This window comes from Rhinolophus hipposideros (genome assembly GCF_964194185.1).
Source record: "Rhinolophus hipposideros genome assembly, chromosome: 12".
Classification (NCBI taxonomy): Eukaryota; Metazoa; Chordata; class Mammalia; order Chiroptera; family Rhinolophidae; genus Rhinolophus; species Rhinolophus hipposideros.
In genome coordinates, this window is record NC_138058.1 from 61,763,628 (window position 1) to 61,783,232 (window position 19,605).

Here is a 19,605-nt window from a genome sequence, read left to right on the forward strand (position 1 = left end):
GTGTGGACCTAAAGAGCTGCTGGGCAACATGGGTTATAAATATTTGTTTCTAAAGCAGAGGCTCTTAACCATTTTTGTGCCACGGACTCTTCAACAGTTTAGTGAAGTCTCTGGAACCCTTCTCAGAATAATGTTTTAAATGTATAAAATGAAATATATAAGATTATAAAGAAAATTGAGTCACAAAATATTTTTAAAAACAAATTAGTGATATAGTAATTATGTGCTTCTATATTAATGAATAACAAAATCTAGTGACAGATAATGTAATGTGATTTTGAACTCAAGGTGTATGTAATGTACATATCAAGTTATATGTACTATAATATGAAAATATATGTGATTTCCATTGGTGAAAAATATCACAAGTCCAGCTAATAGTACCATGGTTTGTTGCTTATGTTTAGAATTGAAGGAAATGCTATATTTCAGATAGAGATTAGTGAAAGTGAAGATTAATTTTGTTCCCATCCAAGTTCCTGGACCCCTGAACTCTATTTTTTTAAAAAGCCTTGAAAAGTTTGTGGCATTCCTGTTGAGAGCCCCTGTTCCTGAGTGAAAACAAGGAGATTGAACTTGGTGATTTTCTTATCTACTTGTCTGTCAGTTACAGAGATTGGTGTGATAAAATCTCCCACTTAGTGGATTTGCCTTCTTGGACTCTTTTATTTTGGTGAGGATTTTTAAAAGTAGATTTTGAGGCTGTGTTATTAGGTGCACATAAGTGCCCAAGGTTACACAGCTAGTAAGGGAAAGAGCAGAAATTCAACCCAGATAGTCAGGATTTGACATTATAGTTATATTAAGAGAGCAAAGCTGAAAATTTATAAGGTAAGTGTTCAACTTGCGCTGTAAAAGACCAGCATAATAAAGGAAAAAAAGTAGAAGGAAATTAATGGAAACAGAAGATAGACATATAGTACAGAGAATTAAGAAGGCCAAAATTTGAGTCTTTCAAAGATAATAAAATTAACAAAACTTTGGTAAGATTGATTTTAAAAAGAAAGTAGAAATAAAGAAAATAAGGAGTGAAAAGGAAATATAAATCAATATGTTGCAAACATTAAAAGATAGGATACTATGACAAATTTTACACATAAATATAAATATATAGATGAAATTAACGAATTACAATTTGCCAAAACTGATTCAAGAAAAAGTAGCTCTATAGTCATTAAATATTTTAAATCCGTAGTTTAAAAATCTAACCTAAAAGAAAATCTAGACCCAGAGTTTTTACTGAAGGAATAAGTAATTCCAGACTTATTTAAACTGTTTCAAAATACAGAAAAAGAGGGAATATTCTCAATTTAACGTATGAATCTATCATCTCAAAATCTGATAATTACAGTATGAGAAAGGATAATTATAGGCCTATTTAACAGAGACAAAAATTCTAAATAATATTAAAAAGTTGAATACAGAAATTTATAAAAAGAATAATCCATTATAACCAATGGCCAAGTTGGATTTATCTTGCTTAGCCATGCAAGATGATTTGACATAAAAATGTTTACTGTAACTTGCCATATAAATAGATTAAAGGAGAAAAATGGTATGCAGAAAAAGTATTTGATGATATTTAACACCCATTCATGATTTAAAAATGAAAAAGTTATTAGCACATTAGGAATAGAAGAGAACTTCCTTAGCCTAGAAAAGATAATCTGTCATTCTATTAAAACAGAACAGTTCTGTTCATTTACTTGTTCTCAGTTAACTGATATATTTAGCCAGAACTTCATAAAAGCAGAGATTTAACCCAGAAGTGTGAATCTAATGATATGAATTTCTAGGATCATTGTAGTCAGGCAGAGGAAATGTTTTTGGCAAACCTTGTGGTTTTCTCCAGATCTTGTTAATATACATAGACTAGTGTTTATGCATTGTCATTTATCCAATAACTACTAGTTAAATATCTACACTGTACCAGGCTCTCCCTTGGGTGTGAATACCTTAACGACAGTCCTGTTGTCAAGAAAGAAACTCCAGGGGAGTAGGCAATCGTAGTAGGAGACTTTGGCTGTGACAGATGAATGCACAGAATGCCTTGGGGAGTACAAGGAAACTCATTCACTCAGACTCATAGGAATGAGGCTGAAAAAGGAAGACCAGGAATAGTATTTTAAAGGACAAGTTGGAGGGCTAACCTTGCAGTCATGTTAAGATCCGATATCAATTTGGCTCCTCTTTACTCTCCTTTTAAACTTATAATTCTCCTCATTAAAGATTTCAGCCAATAATAGTAACTGCTGTTTATTGAAAGCATGCTATGTGCCCAGCACTGTTGTCAACACTTGACCTGTATTAACCAACCAATTCAGTCCTCACAGTGCTATGAGGCACGCACTGTAATTAGCCCCATTTTACAGATGAGGAAACAGTAAATTAACCTTTCCAGGTTTAGTCAGCTAGTCACTGACAGGGCCTGGTTCACACCTTGGCAGTCTTATTCCAGACCCGTGCTCCTCGCATTCTTATCACTAAACCACACTGTTTCTCCACAGATTGTAACTGCTGTATTCTTCTTCAGTAGAATTGAGAGAAATGTGCAACAAAGCGAACTGTAGAAGCTGAGATCTGTGGAACTTTGCTGTGAATGCAGCATTTGTATTGTTACTGGCTTAAGTAGCAAGTCTTAATCTCAGACATTTTGGACATAGTCTCTGGGCACCACACTGTTCTCAGATCACATGTACCATTTCAATCAAGTTTAAAAGGCTTCACTTATAAAATATTTTATTTCTAAAAAGAACTAGAGTTTGGGGGTTTTTTTGGTTGGTTGGTTGGTTGGTTGGTTGGTTGGTTGGTTTAGAGTTTTGTTATGTGTGTACATAGATGCCCAACATTTTTTGTTAAAACTTTCTATCTACATATTGTCTAAGAAAACTTTGCCATGAAATTTCTTTGATTACTTTGGGTTTTTGTGGGGCTTTTGGTTTTTTCTCTTCTTTACTCCACCCTTTTTCTACTCTCTTGTTCATGGTTCTATAGGTTCTAAGTAAAAGAAACTCAGCTTAAAATAGTTAAACTAAAGAGAGTGTTATTGGAAGAGTAGTAGGACCACTAATTGCATCAGTAAAAGCTGCTGGACAGGGCAGCTCGTAGACACTGAGGAACGAAGTTGGAGATTGGTTCCCCCAGTACTCCTCTTCCTCCACCTCCGTCTTTGATTTTTGCTTCTCTTTCCTGTGTTGACCATATTGCTACCCCTAGTGGCATCACTTGGTAGTGGGGCAAGTTCCAGGGTCACCTTATCCCCAGGAATAAGCTTAGAGAAGGAACGACTTCTTTCTCTGCTCTTCGATATATATGAATCCCAGGGAAGAATTTGGGCCCAGTTTGGATCATGCGCTTATTCTTTGGACAAATCATTCTGACAGGGAGGTGAGGTGCTGCGATTGGTTAGGCCCAGATTAAATGACCACGCCTGGGTGGGAGTGGGAAGAGCACTGAATTTGACAGACATTAAAGCTACATAGAAGCGGGGGATTGGTTTCCCCAAAGGAAGAAGGGCGCTGTTAGAAGAACGGGGAAAGAAAATGCTGAATAAGATAATCACAAGTTTCTGTTGAGGCACTTGCCTATATCCCACCTTTTGGTACTTTTCTCTATTTTGAGATTGTGAACTCTTTGAAGACAAAGACTGTAAATTTGGGAGTCAGACGGCCTTGGGTTGGATCCCCTGTGAATCGTTATAGCACTTTGCGTTGAACTAGATGCTCAATAAACAGTTGTTTATTTCAGTTCCTGTTTGAAATAGTTTTCATTATTTTTGCTTCATGCTAGCAATGGTTTTAGGTAGATTTTATCTTTACAAGTTTTAGTTCTTAACTAAATTATTTAATAATTGCTTCTGTGTTTAGTTCAAGATCTTGTTGGATAAAAGTTATGGGTAACTTGATTAAACAACACACATCGAAAATATGACTGAACAAAATTCCTCTTCAAATGTTATAACAAGCAAATTGTTTCCCCATCATTTTAACAGATTGCCTTTTTATCGAAAATGAAGTACCAAGTTAAAAGAATTATCTTGTAAAGATTCTGTGTTAGAAATGAATTAATACAAAAGTAGATGACGTTAATATGTATTTTTCCTCGGTGGCTACATGACTTAAATATATATTATATTCAATATTTTTTAACCATTTAGATTTTTAAAAAACTTTTAATATCTTTAGTTTAACTTGCTTTAGGATTTTTGTCGTGTTACATAAAACAAAAAATATTTAAATCAATGGCATAATTGACTTATTTTCATTTTCTCCTTAGGAACTGAGAGAAAGCTACAATACACAGCAGTTAGCCCTTGAACAACTTTATAAGATCAAACGTGACAAGTTGAAAGAAATTGAAAGAAAAAGATCAGAGCTAATACAGAAAAAAAAACTAGAAGATGAGGCTGTAAGGTAATATAGCTGATAAGTGTGTTATTCTGTTTCTATTAGAATTTTAATTTTGTTGGCCATACTAGTTTGTGAAAATTTTAGGGGAATAAAGTGTAAATAAAAGGATCATCCTAAGATGCTAATTAAGGTTCTAAATTTTAGAAATTCAAATCCTTCTTTTAGGGACTGAGTTTATAGTAACCAATTTTATGTTTCATTAGTGAAAAATAGGGACTTTGGAGTCAGACCTAAAAGATCATAAAAACTAAGTGCTTAATTTCGTAGTGTTAAGACTGAGTGTAGAATGCCATGTTGGTGCCGTTCTCTTTGTACCGCTGAGATACATCAGGTGCCTCCATTTGTAGCAAGGAGAAGTAAGACAGTTGTGGTGTTTGAAGCATGGAACCATTCGTTTAGAAGTTTTGTGTGATTTTTTTCTGTCAGCAAGGGCCTGTTCTTTATATGTTCCTCTGTTTCTCCCAAGCTCTCTAGTGTCAGAAATTAGTATAGTTAAATATAGATGAACCAACATCCCTTTGCCTTGGAGTAGACGAGTAATGTCCATAAAAGAATAAATAGTTACTGGGGAGGCGAGAAAGACACACAACCATATAACAGGACTCTTTTCTTAATGGCTTCAGAATAGCAACTTCCGACACATTTTTATTGAGTGGCCACTGTTGTCTGTGATGCAGGTAGATTCTGGCCTACTCTTGCTCCTAGATTCCTCATATGCAATTCTAGTAGGAGATTCAGAGAGTGAAACAAATAGCTATAATCCTCTTTACTCCAAGACCCCTATTTTTGTGGCCCCTAACAAGAAATACTAGAATAATGTAAAAGTACAGTTAAGTTCAAACTAAGAAGGCTTTTATTTTCTAGTTAACGTGTACGCAAGGAAACTCTGCAATCGCTATACAGCTAGTCACTGTCAGAATTTTCTGTTGACTCATGCAAGTATCTTGATATCTCTTCATCACTGCTCACAAATTCTTTTAGGCCAACACATCTAATTAGTAATACACGTTTTCATTTCAATCATCCTCCTCGTACAGTATTGTACTGTAGTAGAGGGAAGAAATCAGAACAGAAGCACATGTGAGGTCAGTCCAGAGCTGGGTCTTAGTACTCCATCTTGATTTCTTGGCCATTTGCTCAGGTATATTCCCCTATTGTCCCAAGCTTTTGGTAATAGGTTTTCACCTGGTAGATGTGGCCTTTTGCCCTTTGTCTAGCTTCTGAGTCTGGACCTTTTGCCCTTTGTCTAGCTTCTGAGTCTAGCTTCTGAATCTTCCGGTTCTGGACCAGTTTGTCATCCACTAATTTATACACAAGAAACTTACCAAACTTTAATTTTATATTCTTTTAACTCTCTAGTCTTTTCTTTATCCCAGTAAATATGTGGTAAGTATTCTGATAATGGTGTTTATAATGCTATGGGAATTCAAATAAAGGCTAGATTGGGTCATCCCAGGCATGGGAGAGTGTCAGAGAAAGTTACTGAGACAGGAGGAAAGGGAATATTGGCTGAAGTGAAGTATTACAAGAGAAGCATGGCCCTCAACAGAGAGCCAGATGTCTGTTACAGAAAAGGATGGAGGAAGTGCTCTGTGAAGTGATAGAATGTAGGAGAATTGGCAGCGGGTTGAGAGGAAGCTAGTTCATGGGATAATGAACCAGGACTATGAAGAGGAAGACAGTTTGGGGATGAGGAGGAAGGGTTGATGACTAAGTGGGTCCACAGTTTTTAGAATTATCCAGGATTTCCAAATTCCTCCAGGAATTATAGGGATAGAAACATGGAATTAAGCCAAGGTTTCTATTTGTGGGGGGGGGGGGGGGTAAATGCCTGCAAACCCCAGGGGGGCATCCAACCACTGTCTTCACTCACCTGATAGTGTGTGCTGGGAGTTGGAAAAGCTGCCAAATTTAGTGGTGACAGCTCTGCCTCTGAGTCAAATCATAAAAAATATGTGCAAGGAAGAACTATGGTGAACATTAGTTCTAACACTGAAACGGCTAAGTCTGATCACAGATTATTGACCAGCTAGAAACCAAAATGGAACTTCATCATATATCATAGAGACATGGACAGAAGTGTGGACCTCTAGGGGGAAAATGCTCTTATCTAACGAAGGAAAAAGACTTTGATGTGATAATAGAAAACATAATCTGTCCAGAACATTTCCTATTTCCACAGCAGTGAGAATCCCAAGCCAGGGATTAGGTAGGATGATGGGAATAAGAGCTGGAAGGCAGTTCCTGTGCAGAATCTTGAGAGGAGGGAAGGAACTTTAGATACACTTTTTAGATTTGTTTTCTGAATAGTTTCATTTCAGTTATTTTCCTCTTTTTTTCTTAGGTTTGGGAAGTTGGCTGACAGGAATAAATTTGAGGGTGTGGGAAATTGTGTCATGTTCCCCAGCTCATCTCTTTGTCCAAGGCTCCTCTCTTAATTAATTGGTTTTCCCCAACATCCTAATACCCACTGTTTCTGCACACCCTGCTTCTAATATCTCTTTGCTATATTTATAACATATAATAAATTACAAATATCTAGTTATATAAGATTATGTATAAATATGTAAGAAATATATAACATTTCTTCAGTTTGTCTGGAGCAAGATCTTCTGTTATATATTTATTTTGTGTAAAAAAAAAAGATTAAGGACATTATACAAACTCTTGTTCTTTTATGTAAAGGAAAGCAAAGCAAGGAAAAGAAAACTTATGGAGAGAAAGTCTTAGAAAGGAGGAAGAAGAAAAACAAAAGCGACTCCAGGAAGAAAAAACACCAGGAAAAGTTCAAGAAGCGGAGCAGAAAACTGAGGAGAAACGATGTAAGGATAAGGATTAAAATAAAAGATTTAATTTTTCTGAGACAGCAACAAGAAAAAATAAAGATTCTGATGAGAGGCAAAAAAAGAAGAAGAAAAATTAAAACATGATAATCTTAGAATCAGAAAAAAACCTTTTTCTAAATTAAACTTGGATGAGAACTATGGAGGCTTATTAAAACAGACTGAGGGTAGACATCTTAAAACAACATGGCAAAAAGAAGATAGTTCTTACTAGTTATGAGCAAACCATGACATAGTTTTCATAATTGAAGTGAACAGTTTTAAATATTTTATTCAAGCAGCATAACTAAACTGTTTATTTTAATGAAACAATACAATTTTAAGTGTTTGCACATTGAAATTTTCTCAGAATACACAGTTTTTGAGATATCTCAGATTCCATTCCTAAAATACTTGAAATATTATCATGTCTCTTTTGAATGTACAAACCATTAAATCCTTATTGACAATACAATGTGCTGAAAATTTTATAAGCTAAAGCATTTATTCTATAAATGAACAAAATGTTTTTAATCTTATCCAGTCTAGTGTATTTGTGAGCTCTACTACTGTTTTTCTTTTAGAACCATACTGATAAATGTGTAGATCTTTCTTCAGTCAACCCTGTCTATTTGCTAATCTTCTCATTTGTGACCTCCCTTTTTGTGCTCTTTTTCCCTGTTATGACTTCACAGATCAAACTAAGCCTCCTTTTTAAATTAGTTTCAGGTGTACAAAACAACGTAATGATTAGATACTTACATCCCTCACAGAGGGATAACCCCAACAAGTCTACTACTCATCAGACAACCTACATAGCTATTACAGTACCATTGATTTCAAACTAAGTCTCTTGCTGCTTACTCTCCTTCCACTTTGCACAACTCAGCCTCCACCACTCCCACACCCTTCCTTAGGTCCCTGCACCTAAGAGATAACCTGCAAGTTATCTCTTTGTTTTACTGCCTCCAACTTTAAGATGAATATCCTTGTTTGCTTTATTATTGACTCTATGCCTAGTCAAGGTATTTAAATCCTAACAATGTACAGATGGATTTTCATTATACTGTTTGATGCTCTGTTTTTTCTTTTTGATTTTAAGAGCTTTTCATTGAGTCATAGCAAAGATGTGTATACATGAAAGTAGCAAATACTGACAATTATCTTCTCTTAAGGTGAACCAGCTAGTGCTTTGGTGAATTATAGAGCATTATATCGCTTTGAAGCAAGGAGCCATGATGAGATGAGTTTTAATTCTGGAGATATAATACAGGTAAGAAACAAAGTCTTTTTTTCTCATGAATAAGCTAAATACAATGTAATATATTACTTTCTATAATATAGTAGTCCCCCTTACCTGCAGTTTCACTCTCTGTAATTTCAGTTACCCATGGTTAACCATGGTTCAAAAATATTAAATGGAAAATTCCAGAAATAAACAATTCACAAATTTTAAAGTGCACGCCATTCTGAGCAGCATGATGAAATCTTGGTCCGTCTGAGTGGGCCATGAACCATCCCATTGCCCAGCATGTCCACACTATATTCTACCCACCCGTTAGTCACTTAGTAGATGTCTTGGTTATCAGATGGACTATCTCAGTATTGCAGTGCTTCTGTTCAAATCTGCATCTCTGTCCATTATAAATGTGTGGTCTTCCAACCACTGTTAACCCTTCTTTTTGTTTCCATAGGTCGATGAAAAAACTACAGGAGAACCTGGTTGGCTTTATGGTAGTTTTCAAGGACATTTTGGCTGGTTTCCATGCAACTATGTAGAAAAAATGCCATCAAGTGAAAAATCTGTGTCTCCTAAAAAGGCCTTACTTCCTCCTTCAGTATCTTTACCTGCTACCTCAACTTCTTCTGAGTAAGTTTGTAGCTAACAATGGAGTTTCTATAGCTCTGCAAATGTATGAGCACCTAACATGTATTGACGAGTATGTCAGCCTGCTCCTTAGTCGTATTATAATCTCTGTTGGACTCGCTAAGAGTACCTTTTGTTCCAAGTTTAATACTGAAATTTAGTAAATTAAAACATACACCAGTCGTTTGTTCATGAGTTCTTTTTTTCCACAAATTGTGTTTAAACACAATATATATTATATACAAGTCGATACATTAATAGTACTTCATTAGATTCTAAACAATTAAGTATATTTATATCAAAGTGTTTTATTCACAGATCACTTTCTTCAAATCAACCAGCAACAGTGACTGATTATCAAAATGTATCTTTTTCAAACCTAACTGTTAATACATCATGGCAGAAAAAGTCAGCTTTTACTCGCACTGTGTCCCCTGGGTCCGTGTCTCCTATTCATGGACAGGTACGAATCTTTTAATATTTGTGTGAATTATTCTTTGACATTGTTCCTGATTTATATAGAATGAAGAATGATTTATGTAGAAAATAGAATGAAGATTTTTGTACTTATTTTTTTTGTTCTTATTCCCATGTGAGGTGAAGAAATTGTTATATTGTTACTTAGAAGTTTCTCAACAATTCATTCTCATGGTATCAAGTTGCTAGCAGCTAAGATTTCTAAGCTCAAAATACCATTTTTACAAATCTGATTATAGTAGTCTTAATTTGTAGTTATTGTAAGAAGAATTTTGGGCTTGGGGGGGTTTGTTTGTTTTGTTTCTTAAGTAAGTCATATGTGTAGAAACTGTGTTATATATATTTAGCCTCTGGTTTAGATGTAACCATTGCAAGCATTATTACATTAACATTATTAAAGAGAAATCGCAGACTTTTTCAGAATAGAGTCCAATGGATTTCACCTTCATCGAGAAAATGTTATTGCATGATATAGGTTCCAGACATTTTATTATGTGCTAGAAATTTAATGGAAAAAAATCCCTGCCATTAAGAAGTCATACATAATCTAATGAGATAGACATATAAATAAATAACTGTAAAGTACGAAAAGTATTGTAATAATGGTATTCTACAAAGTCTTGAGTGGTAACCAGCAGACAAAGCATCTCATTCAATCTGTGGGAATTAGAGCAGGCTTCACTAAGGGCAAGGTATTTGAGGAAAATCTTTGAAAATAAGCAAGATTTCACCAAACAGAAAAGGGAAATTATTCCTGTGAAAAAGCAAGTTGGGGAAAGTCACTGCAGCATGTTAACACGGGGATTTTGCAGGAAGTAAGAATTGCTGATGGTGTGGCTAGAATACAGGATTCATGGAGACATGGTTAAGAAGTGAAGTTAGAGCTAGAAGGTGAGGTTTATTTGTGAAGCGTTTAATACCATGCTAAGCAACTTGGCGGTAAAAACCTCCTAAAAGTTTTTAAGAGAGGAGTCCAAATGCATATTTTAAAAAGATAACTCTGGCAATTATTGTATAGAGGCCAGATTGGTGGAAGAAAGAGGAAAGGAAGAAGACCAGGTAAGGGAGGATATTACTATTGTAATACTTCGCTGTTGCTAAGTAACAAGAGCTGATGTGGTGAACCCATCACAATAATGAAAATGTACAGCAGAAGAATTGAGTTTTAAAAAGTATTAGGGGTTGACATGAAATTGGCAATCCATTGAATGTGGGAAGTGAGGAAGAAGATGGAGTTAAAGATGCCTCTTCAGGGTCTTTAGCTTGAGTAACTGAAAGGGTGGTGATGTCATTGTCTTGGGTAGGCGCGGCAGGAGGAGAGGGTTTGCTGGGTTCTAAACATGATTACAGTTTAGACTTACAACGTAGGTGTCGGTGTGAAGGACATCCTGGTGGGAAGGCCCAATAGGCAGTTTGATTGACAAGTCTGGAGCTCAGGAGATAAACTTACCATTAAGACACAGATTTGAGAAGTCATAGGCATAAATAAGATTATATAGGGAAATCATGTAAAACAGGAGGAGAAAGGGGCTGGACCAAAGAGGATCTATCAATCACCAGAGAGAGAGCTTCAGGAACTTTAGTGATGTCAGCACTGCGCAGAGATCAGAGAAAAGAAGAGTTGGGGAGAAGCTTTTAACTTCAATGTTATCAATGACTTGTCAAGAAGTGGGTCAGTAGTATTATAGGTGCAGAACCTAAATTAGAATGGATCGAGGTGTGAAATTAGAAAGCAAGTTTAAGACTGTTCTTTCTTTAAGAAATTTGGAAGTAGAAGTACCATGTTTCCCCAAAAATAAGACCGGGTCTTAATATTAATTTTTGCTCCAAAAGACGCATTAGGGCTTGTGTTCAGGAAATGTCATCCTGAAAAATCATGCTAGGGCTTATTTTCTGGTTGGGTCTTATTTTCGGGGAAATATGGTAAGAAAAGTGGAGAGATCGAATATTCAAGAGAGGGCCTTCATGATGTCAGAAAATATGTTTCAAAAATGGGAGGGCATAATAGAAGATTTAGAGCATAGGGAAAGAGGTTAGCCTTGTCAACCAAACAGAACCTCTCCTTCCTCTGAGGGAGGAAGGAAAGAAAGTAGAATGGATAAGAATTCGAAAAAGAGACTTGGAAAGCAGAAATGTGGAGGGAAGCTGAGGTCAACCACACCTTCATTCCTAGTGGAGTAAATTGAATCCACTGCAGAAAGGAGACAGCAGGAAGCTGGAGGAGAGAAAATGCTTGCTATAACTCTTTCCCTTTTTGTTTGTGCTGGGATATGTGAAAGACCCAGTGTTTGCCTTCCAGACCAGCGATGCTTAGTGCCGACATGTTTCCTTGAATGTTAGGTGTTCAGGCCTTAACAGAAGACTACTCAGATGGTGGTCTGTCATACATAATTTTAAGTCAGTAGCTTAAGGTTATCTTGAGTCACCATTGGTAATAAGTCACCACCACACCAGACTGGTCTGCTGTTTGAATAGTAGGTATGTTATGCACTAGGAAACAAAAACCTTGGTTGTCATTGTTTCGTTGTTTCTAATTTTGTGGTTTTGTATTCACAGGGACAGGTTGTACAAAACCTAAAAGCACAGGCCCTTTGTTCCTGGACTGCAAAGAAAGATAACCACTTGAACTTCTCAAAACATGATATCATTACCGTCTTGGAGCAGCAAGAAAACTGGTGGTTTGGGGAGGTGCATGGAGGAAGAGGATGGTTTCCAAAATCTTACGTCAAAATCATCCCTGGGAGTGAAGTCAAACAGGAAGAGTAAGCATTTATGTGTTTACATGAGGTGTGGATGTTGTTTTCGTTAATGAGTCAGCCATTGTATGACTGGCTGTACAATAACATAAAAAGTATATGCTTTAGTTTGAATACCAGACAGGTCATTCCTATAGTGGCAAAAAGCATAGTTCAGATATTTGTACCCTTTTTAGGATATCTTTTATTCTAGTTATTTCAGATTCCTAAAGTTTCCAAAGTACTTAAAATTTTGGATCCATTGCGTTCTTTGTACCATCAGGTCATTAGCAAAGATACTCTTCATTTCCTTTGGAGCATTTCTCCCTTGTTTACTGTGAATTATCAATATTTAAATAAATCTTTACTGAGGGCCTCCCCTTTGCCAGAGTGGGGCATTCTGTCCCTGGGCCTCCAGAGTTCCTTGAAGGTCACCTCTCTGACTGCTCATAACAAACTGTGTTGTAGTTATTCACTTTCTTACCCATATCTTTTATTAGATCATAAGCTCCAAGACCGTGAGGTCCACATCTTTGTTTGTTTTTTAGTTTTTCCATGACTACTATAATCTTAACGCATAGTAGCTGCTCAGACATATCATCAGCTCCGTGAATAAGGAGAGGAGTAAATGAATGAACAATCAAATGAATGAACTTTCAAATGAACAAAAAGCACAAACTAGATAAGGTCTCTGGCCTTTATTTCTCAGTCTGTAGGGGAGTCAGGTCATTAAACATCTTTAATACAAAGAAATACGTATTCTATTATAGCTGTAGGTAACTGTCTTGTGTTTTATGTGGAAGTTGATCTAAATGGAAAAACAATCCGATTTAATGAAAAGAGACTGGTCTTTGGAAATCAAGAGGCTTGAGCTCTGATCCTGCTGTTTTTGCCAGGCTGTATGGATATGGAATAACCTACTTGCTCTTCAATTTTCTAATTGATTCAATAAAAAGAATACACTAAATAATCTGTAAAAACCCTTTCAGTACTGAGATTCTGTGTATTAATTTTTAGTTCAAGTGCAGAAGTTCACTTTTCAGACTGACACAGGGTTTTAGATTTAGAAGTGTATGCTGAGAACAGTGAGAACAGTTACATGTGTATGCTGGCACTGTGCTGGCCCTTTTACAGGAACTAGCTTCTTTAGAGTCCATGACATTTTACAGAGAAGAAAACTTACTCACAAAGACTTAAGTTTAAATGCTTTTTAAAGGGCATTTTTTCTAACTTCTCATTCAATTACTGATCTTCTCTAACAGATAAGGCATGTATCTTGAAAACCTACAGTAATGGAGAATTCAGCCCTAAATAAGGCAGTGCATTCAGTTCCCGCCGTGAGCAGTAGTAAGGTTCCACTCTGTTTCCCTCGCTGTATAACTGCCTCACTGTATAATTATTCACAGGGCCTGGGAAGCCCGGGAGCATTCTACACACGTCTAGTTCTTAAACTCGACAGTCTTCCAGAATTTTTAAAAGTTCCCTGGGTTAAATAGGAAATTAATGCTATACCTGTCCTGAAATACAAAAATAAAGTTCTATTATTTTTTATTGTCTGGTGTTGATCAGCTATATATATGTATATATGTATATATATGTATATATATATACACATACATACATATATACATTTTTATGTATATATGTATATATATGTATATGTGTATATATATATACATACATACATATATACATTTTTTGAATGTGCTCTAAACAAATAATCAAATTTATATATGGCCCTTGTTTTTCCCTAAACTCAGCCATGCCCCATAAGTGCTTTATCAAATAATTCCACCTTTACCAATGCACTTGTGTCTTTTAAGTTCCTTTAGAAAGGCAAAATATCACACATTTGGAAAACTGTTTATAAATCATGTTGAAATTAATATATTAAAAAATTTAGAAGTTTGTAATCAGGCAGTTCTTAATCCTCTAGGATTTTGTGTATGAGAATATTTGTAGCCGTGTACTGAGACAATGTTTAGATTAATTTTAGAAAGCCCTAAATGAATGCACTGCTAATGCCTGCTGTATTCATCAGATACCTTTGTTTTTTGCTTGTTGATGTGCTTTTTTGTTTCATTATTGTTGTTTTATCTGTTTGTGTGTTTATTTGGCAGACCAGAAGCTTTGTATGCAGCTGTAAACAAGAAACCTACCTCTGCAGCCTATACAGTGGGAGAAGGTGAGTTTTTGACAATTTGTAAATTAAATGGGAGTCACATTAGCTACTGACAGTTATCTGACATCCCACAGTTGTTTTTCTCCCTGCTTCTGTGTCTTCAGTATTAAAATCAGGTAAGGAAAACCTACCCCTTGCCTGTTCACATGAATATTGAAGATACAGAAAAAACATGGCTGAAAATACTTGGTACTTTTAGAAAATCAGTACTGTAAAAATTCCCCATAGACTGCCTTGATATATAAGATCATAAATAAAAAGTATTGCAATGAGATAGCATGATGGTTTTTGTTTTCCTGTTATTATATATCCAGATTATAGATGTTTAGGATGTAAGGAAATTTTAGTACATTTAGTTGTTTACAAATTGCATTTTCATTATGGTGTACCATATAAATCATTAAGTAGGATTTAAAATTAGAATATCCTTTATCATAAATAAACAAAGAAAAATTTTATAGCCCTTTGAGTTGTTTATTTTAATCTGGTTAATATGCTGAAAAATGAAAGATTGTCTAATCTCTTTGCAGACTTTTTTTAATAATTACATAAGTTTTTAAATAGATTATATATGTCCATTGTAAAATTAGTTGAATAGTTGAAGTACATTTTCTATTTCTATTGCTCAAGAAAATTAGTTTAATGGTAAATTAAAACAGTTTATTCAATATCTACTACATTAGAAATTCTATGCTACAGCCTGAAATATACGCGGATGAATAAAACAGCCTCCCAGGTGCTCACCGTAGAATGGGGAAAGCAGGCATACGTTGTAATAAATTCTGTAATGAGTGAGAAAATAATTTTGAGTGGGACCTGTGAATCCACAGAAGTGGCAATGTTGAAGACCCTAACCAATGAGTTGGGTCTTGCATAGTGACAAAGGAAGAGATAGCTCTTGTGGGTGGAGGGAATGTCATGAACCAAGTTATCGCTGTGAAAGGTTAGGGAGCTCCAGGTCACCAGTGAGACAGGAGCCAGAAGTTTACTGTGGAATGAGTGTTGTGAAATGAGCCTAGGAAGGTAGTGAGGAGCATTTTGGAAAGGACCTTGTTTGTTGCAGCACATCCAAACCTTGGTATCGTTTTTCGTTTTGTTAAATCAGTTAATTTCAGTAATACTGGGAACTGAAGTCATTCATTATCAAATATTTATTGAGCATTACTCCATGCCAAGCACTAGGCTAGGAGCTGGGTCATTGTGATGGAATTTGGCCTCTGGTACTAATGTCGACTGAACATTGGGCATTTCCTTAACTATGTGTATAAAAGAATTGAAGAGAAAAGAACTTAGCAGATTAAAATATATTTCATGTAAGAAGGTTAAAAAAATCTTTTCATATTGATACTATTTGTAATTTGGGGATTATTCTGTGTGAGAGGATGATGATGATGATGAGATAATTGGAAAAAATCCCATGGTAAATCGTTTTCTAAGAAATTACTAAATTGCTTCATTCCTTTTTCTAAACATCTCTTTATATTAAGTTTCCTTAAGTCACAAAATTTTCTACAGTGTATTTACTCAAGATTTTGGCTATTAGCATAATTTTTTTTTAAACTTCTATAATCTTATAGTTTTTTGGGTTTTTTTTTTTGTTTTTGTGTTTTTGCTTTGTTTCCTACAGAGTATATTGCACTGTATCCATATTCAAGTGTAGAACCTGGAGATTTGACATTCACTGAAGGTGAAGAAATATTGGTGACCCAGAAAGATGGAGAATGGTGGACAGGAAGTATTGGCGATAGAACTGGAATTTTTCCATCAAATTATGTCAAACCAAAAGATCAAGAGGTAGAGTTATTTTGTATAGAAACAAAATCATTACATCTTGTTCATCAAGATTCATACTTAAAACAGACTCATGAATATGGTTTTGGTCAGGCTATTTTGGTTACAAGGAAACCACTTAAGATAGCTTCAGTAAAAGAGACTTTATTATAGGGATCCTGTTAGAAAGATAAGGGAGACAGGATTTCATGAAATTCTAAGAACAAGAGCCATAGGTAGGGTTGGCCTCATGATAACTGAAGTTAGGAAAGGGTACCAAGTTCGGGGATGCTTCCAAGGGACCACCTTGAAGGATGGGTAAATCTTTAAGGCTCTGACGTTAATGTCATTTAGTCCACATTCTGAGCTCCTGCTTCTTTTCATCCTCCCACTGCATGGTGTAGGGAAGCAGTTCTCAAATTTTTGGTTTCAGGAAATTTTTACATTCTTAAAAATTACTGAGGACCCAAAATGAGGTTTTTTTTTAATATACAGACTATATCTAGTAATATTTTCCAAAATGAGGTTTTTTTTTAATATACAGACTATATCTAGTAATATTTTCCATATTAGAAATTAAAACTGAAATTTAAAAAATATTTTGAATTCATTTAAAAGTAGCAAAATTAAATCCATTGAATGGTAACATAAATAACTTGCTATTTATGAAAAACAACTATGTATTTTCCACAAAAAAAGTTTTGTGAAAAGAGTGGCATTGTTTTACATTTTTGGAAACCTCTTTAATGTCTGACTTAATTGAAGAGAGCTAGATTCTCACATCTGCTTCTATATTTAGTCTGTAATGATATAGTCTTTTGGTTGAAATATATGAAGAAAATTCAACTTCACACAAATATATGAGGAGAAAACAGAATTATATTAATAACATTTCAGGTATGTGTGGATATTGTTTGATGCTATTACACCAAAATTTGACAAGTGTTAAATTGTTATAGGTTAGTTGCAACATGGAATCTGAAGCCATATATGTGAACATTTTTTGTTCTTACATTAAAATTCACCAGTCTGTTTTATACATTGAGTGAGCCTTTTACCTATGCATGGTATAATAACATCATTCATTGATCATTTGTGAAATATTGAATCACTGAGTTTTGCAAATATTCCCTGTATTGACACATGTCATTATATAATATTTTAAAAAATCACTTTTGTAAACATCATCACTGATCTCATAGAAAAGTCTTTAAGCACTTACAGACTGTCAGAAACTGTCAGGCTTATGGTGGTAGACACAAGTTTTCCAAATTTTTAGTTTTCCCTTGAAAGTTTGAATTTTCTCATTGGCAAAAATCTCATCAGCCGCCTTCCTTGAAGTGACAGGCTTACTTCATTCATCTTTGAGAAAATGTCTGCTAAGTCCCAAGTCTGAATAATTCAAGTTGTCATTTTTTTCAAATAAAAATGTTGTTCCATGAAAAACTTAGTTTAGCTCACAAGTTAATCATATAAGTGCTTTTCCTTGAGACAACCCGTGTACTTCAATGCAGCAGAAATGCTTTAGGCACATTTCGTTTAGTCACACAGAACTTTTACAAGATTTGTACTTGAGGATTAAGATTAATAGATTTTTTTACTGCTAGATCAAGGACATTCTTAAGTGAAACTGGCTTTGTTTGTCTTACTGTGAGCACATGGCTGTGAAGAATACTATGACTACGAGTAGAATTTGGCACCAGTGCCATGGTTTGTACTAAGGTATCAGCAGTTTTACCCACCAGTATAAATGGCAACTCAGTGAAAGAGGCAAATAATGTCTTAATATTATTATGAAAATAGTTTTTACCTCCCAGACCCCTAAGAAGGAGCTCAGGGATTGCCTTCTGGGAATCCACAAACTACATGTTGACACTACCTGGGTTGACTTCTGGCTCTCCCACTCGGAGGCTAGGTGATTTTGGACAAATTACATCACCTTTCTTTGCCTCAGTTCCCTTCTCTGCAAAATGGGGATAATCATAATTATGTAACAGTGTTATGAAAATTTTCTAAGTGAGTATATGTAACATCCTTTTAACGGTGCCTGTTACATAGTAAGTGCTCAGTCACATAAGTACTCTTGGCTACCATCCAATTTGCTTCAGTACTTTTACTACAGTTGTGTCCACTGACAGAAAAAATAAAATTAACCCTTTCCCTTTTTCTTGTTCAGATTCCTAAAAAGAAACAGGGTTAGTCCAGCTTATCCTGTAAAGTCAAATAGGTCATAGTTGCTAGGGTATGGATTTTTTGTTCTTAGGTTCAGGAGGATCATAGCAAAAAATAAATAAATTAAAAAAATACAAACATTGCTCATATGTGCCATAACATATCCAGGCACGTGGGTTGTATGTGGTGCTAACCCCATTGATAAATGGGGTGTATTTGGCCTGGATAGTCGCATTTAACATTCAGGGAATTTTCAGAAAATGAACTTTTCCTGTTGAATCAGTGCATACTAACATCAGCTGTCTGTACTGTGTTCCGTTAGCAGACTAGATCGCCCATAAGTGTTGGATTCTTGTTTGGTCAGTGTAAGAATAATTGTCATTTGCTCTTCATTCAAAGAAACAAGAATCCTGGGAAGTAGAAATCTCTAATCCCTATAATATTTGTACTTTTGTATCTGGATTGTTGGAAAATGATAAAACAGTGTTATCTTTTCCTTGCAGAGTTTTGGGAGTGCCAACAAATCTGGAACATTAAACAAGAAACCTGGTATGTATAATAATGAAGTGAAAAAGATTACTAAACTGTTTAATAGTCTTGAATTCAAAGTTTCTTGTTTTTCTTCTTTTCAGAGATTGCTCAAGTAACTTCAGCATATGTGGCTACTGGTTCTGAACAACTTAGCCTTGCACCAGGGCAGTTAATATTAATTCTAAAGAAAAGTGCAAGTGGGTGGTGGCAAGGGGAGTTACAGGTAATAATCTTTAAATAATATTTATCCATTTATTATAACAGTCGTGCATGCTCATTAAAAAAATAAAACCAATAAAAATTTTAGATCACCTATAATCATACTACTTGGAATTAATTAATATTAACATTTTAGTGTATAATGTTTCTCTCTAGTCTTTTCCCTGTTCATTTTTAGCACAGTTGAATTGACACTATAAATAAAAATATAAAGAATAATTCTCTCTAAAGACATAATTGTTTTCCAATAATACCTGCTTTAATAAACCATAGGTCACCTTCCTAAAGGAAAGCATAGCATCATGTTTGCCTGGGATAATCCCAGGCTTGCAATATAGCCTCTAGGAGAAAAAATATGATCCAGGCTGCATACTGAGAAAATACTCGCCATTACACTGTCCCCCTCAACCCCCCACCCCAT

At 35.2% G+C, this 19,605-nt stretch overlaps 1 protein-coding gene across 13 annotated transcripts in view; it reads left to right on the forward strand.

Moving 5' to 3' along the window:
• Window positions 1-19,605, forward strand: part of ITSN2 (intersectin 2) — a 122,218-nt gene that overhangs the window by 64,642 nt on the left and 37,971 nt on the right. For all 13 annotated transcript variants that reach the window (XM_081069455.1, XM_081069446.1, XM_081069453.1 and 10 more), the window contains 10 exons: window positions 4,276-4,412; window positions 7,095-7,231; window positions 8,407-8,504; window positions 8,926-9,101; window positions 9,417-9,561; window positions 12,132-12,337; window positions 14,431-14,495; window positions 16,120-16,286; window positions 18,938-18,983; window positions 19,067-19,188. In XM_081069455.1, the coding sequence (XP_080925581.1) occupies window positions 4,276-4,412; window positions 7,095-7,231; window positions 8,407-8,504; window positions 8,926-9,101; window positions 9,417-9,561; window positions 12,132-12,337; window positions 14,431-14,495; window positions 16,120-16,286; window positions 18,938-18,983; window positions 19,067-19,188 (1,299 nt within the window). The remainder of the gene's footprint in view (window positions 1-4,275; window positions 4,413-7,094; window positions 7,232-8,406; window positions 8,505-8,925; window positions 9,102-9,416; window positions 9,562-12,131; window positions 12,338-14,430; window positions 14,496-16,119; window positions 16,287-18,937; window positions 18,984-19,066; window positions 19,189-19,605) is intronic.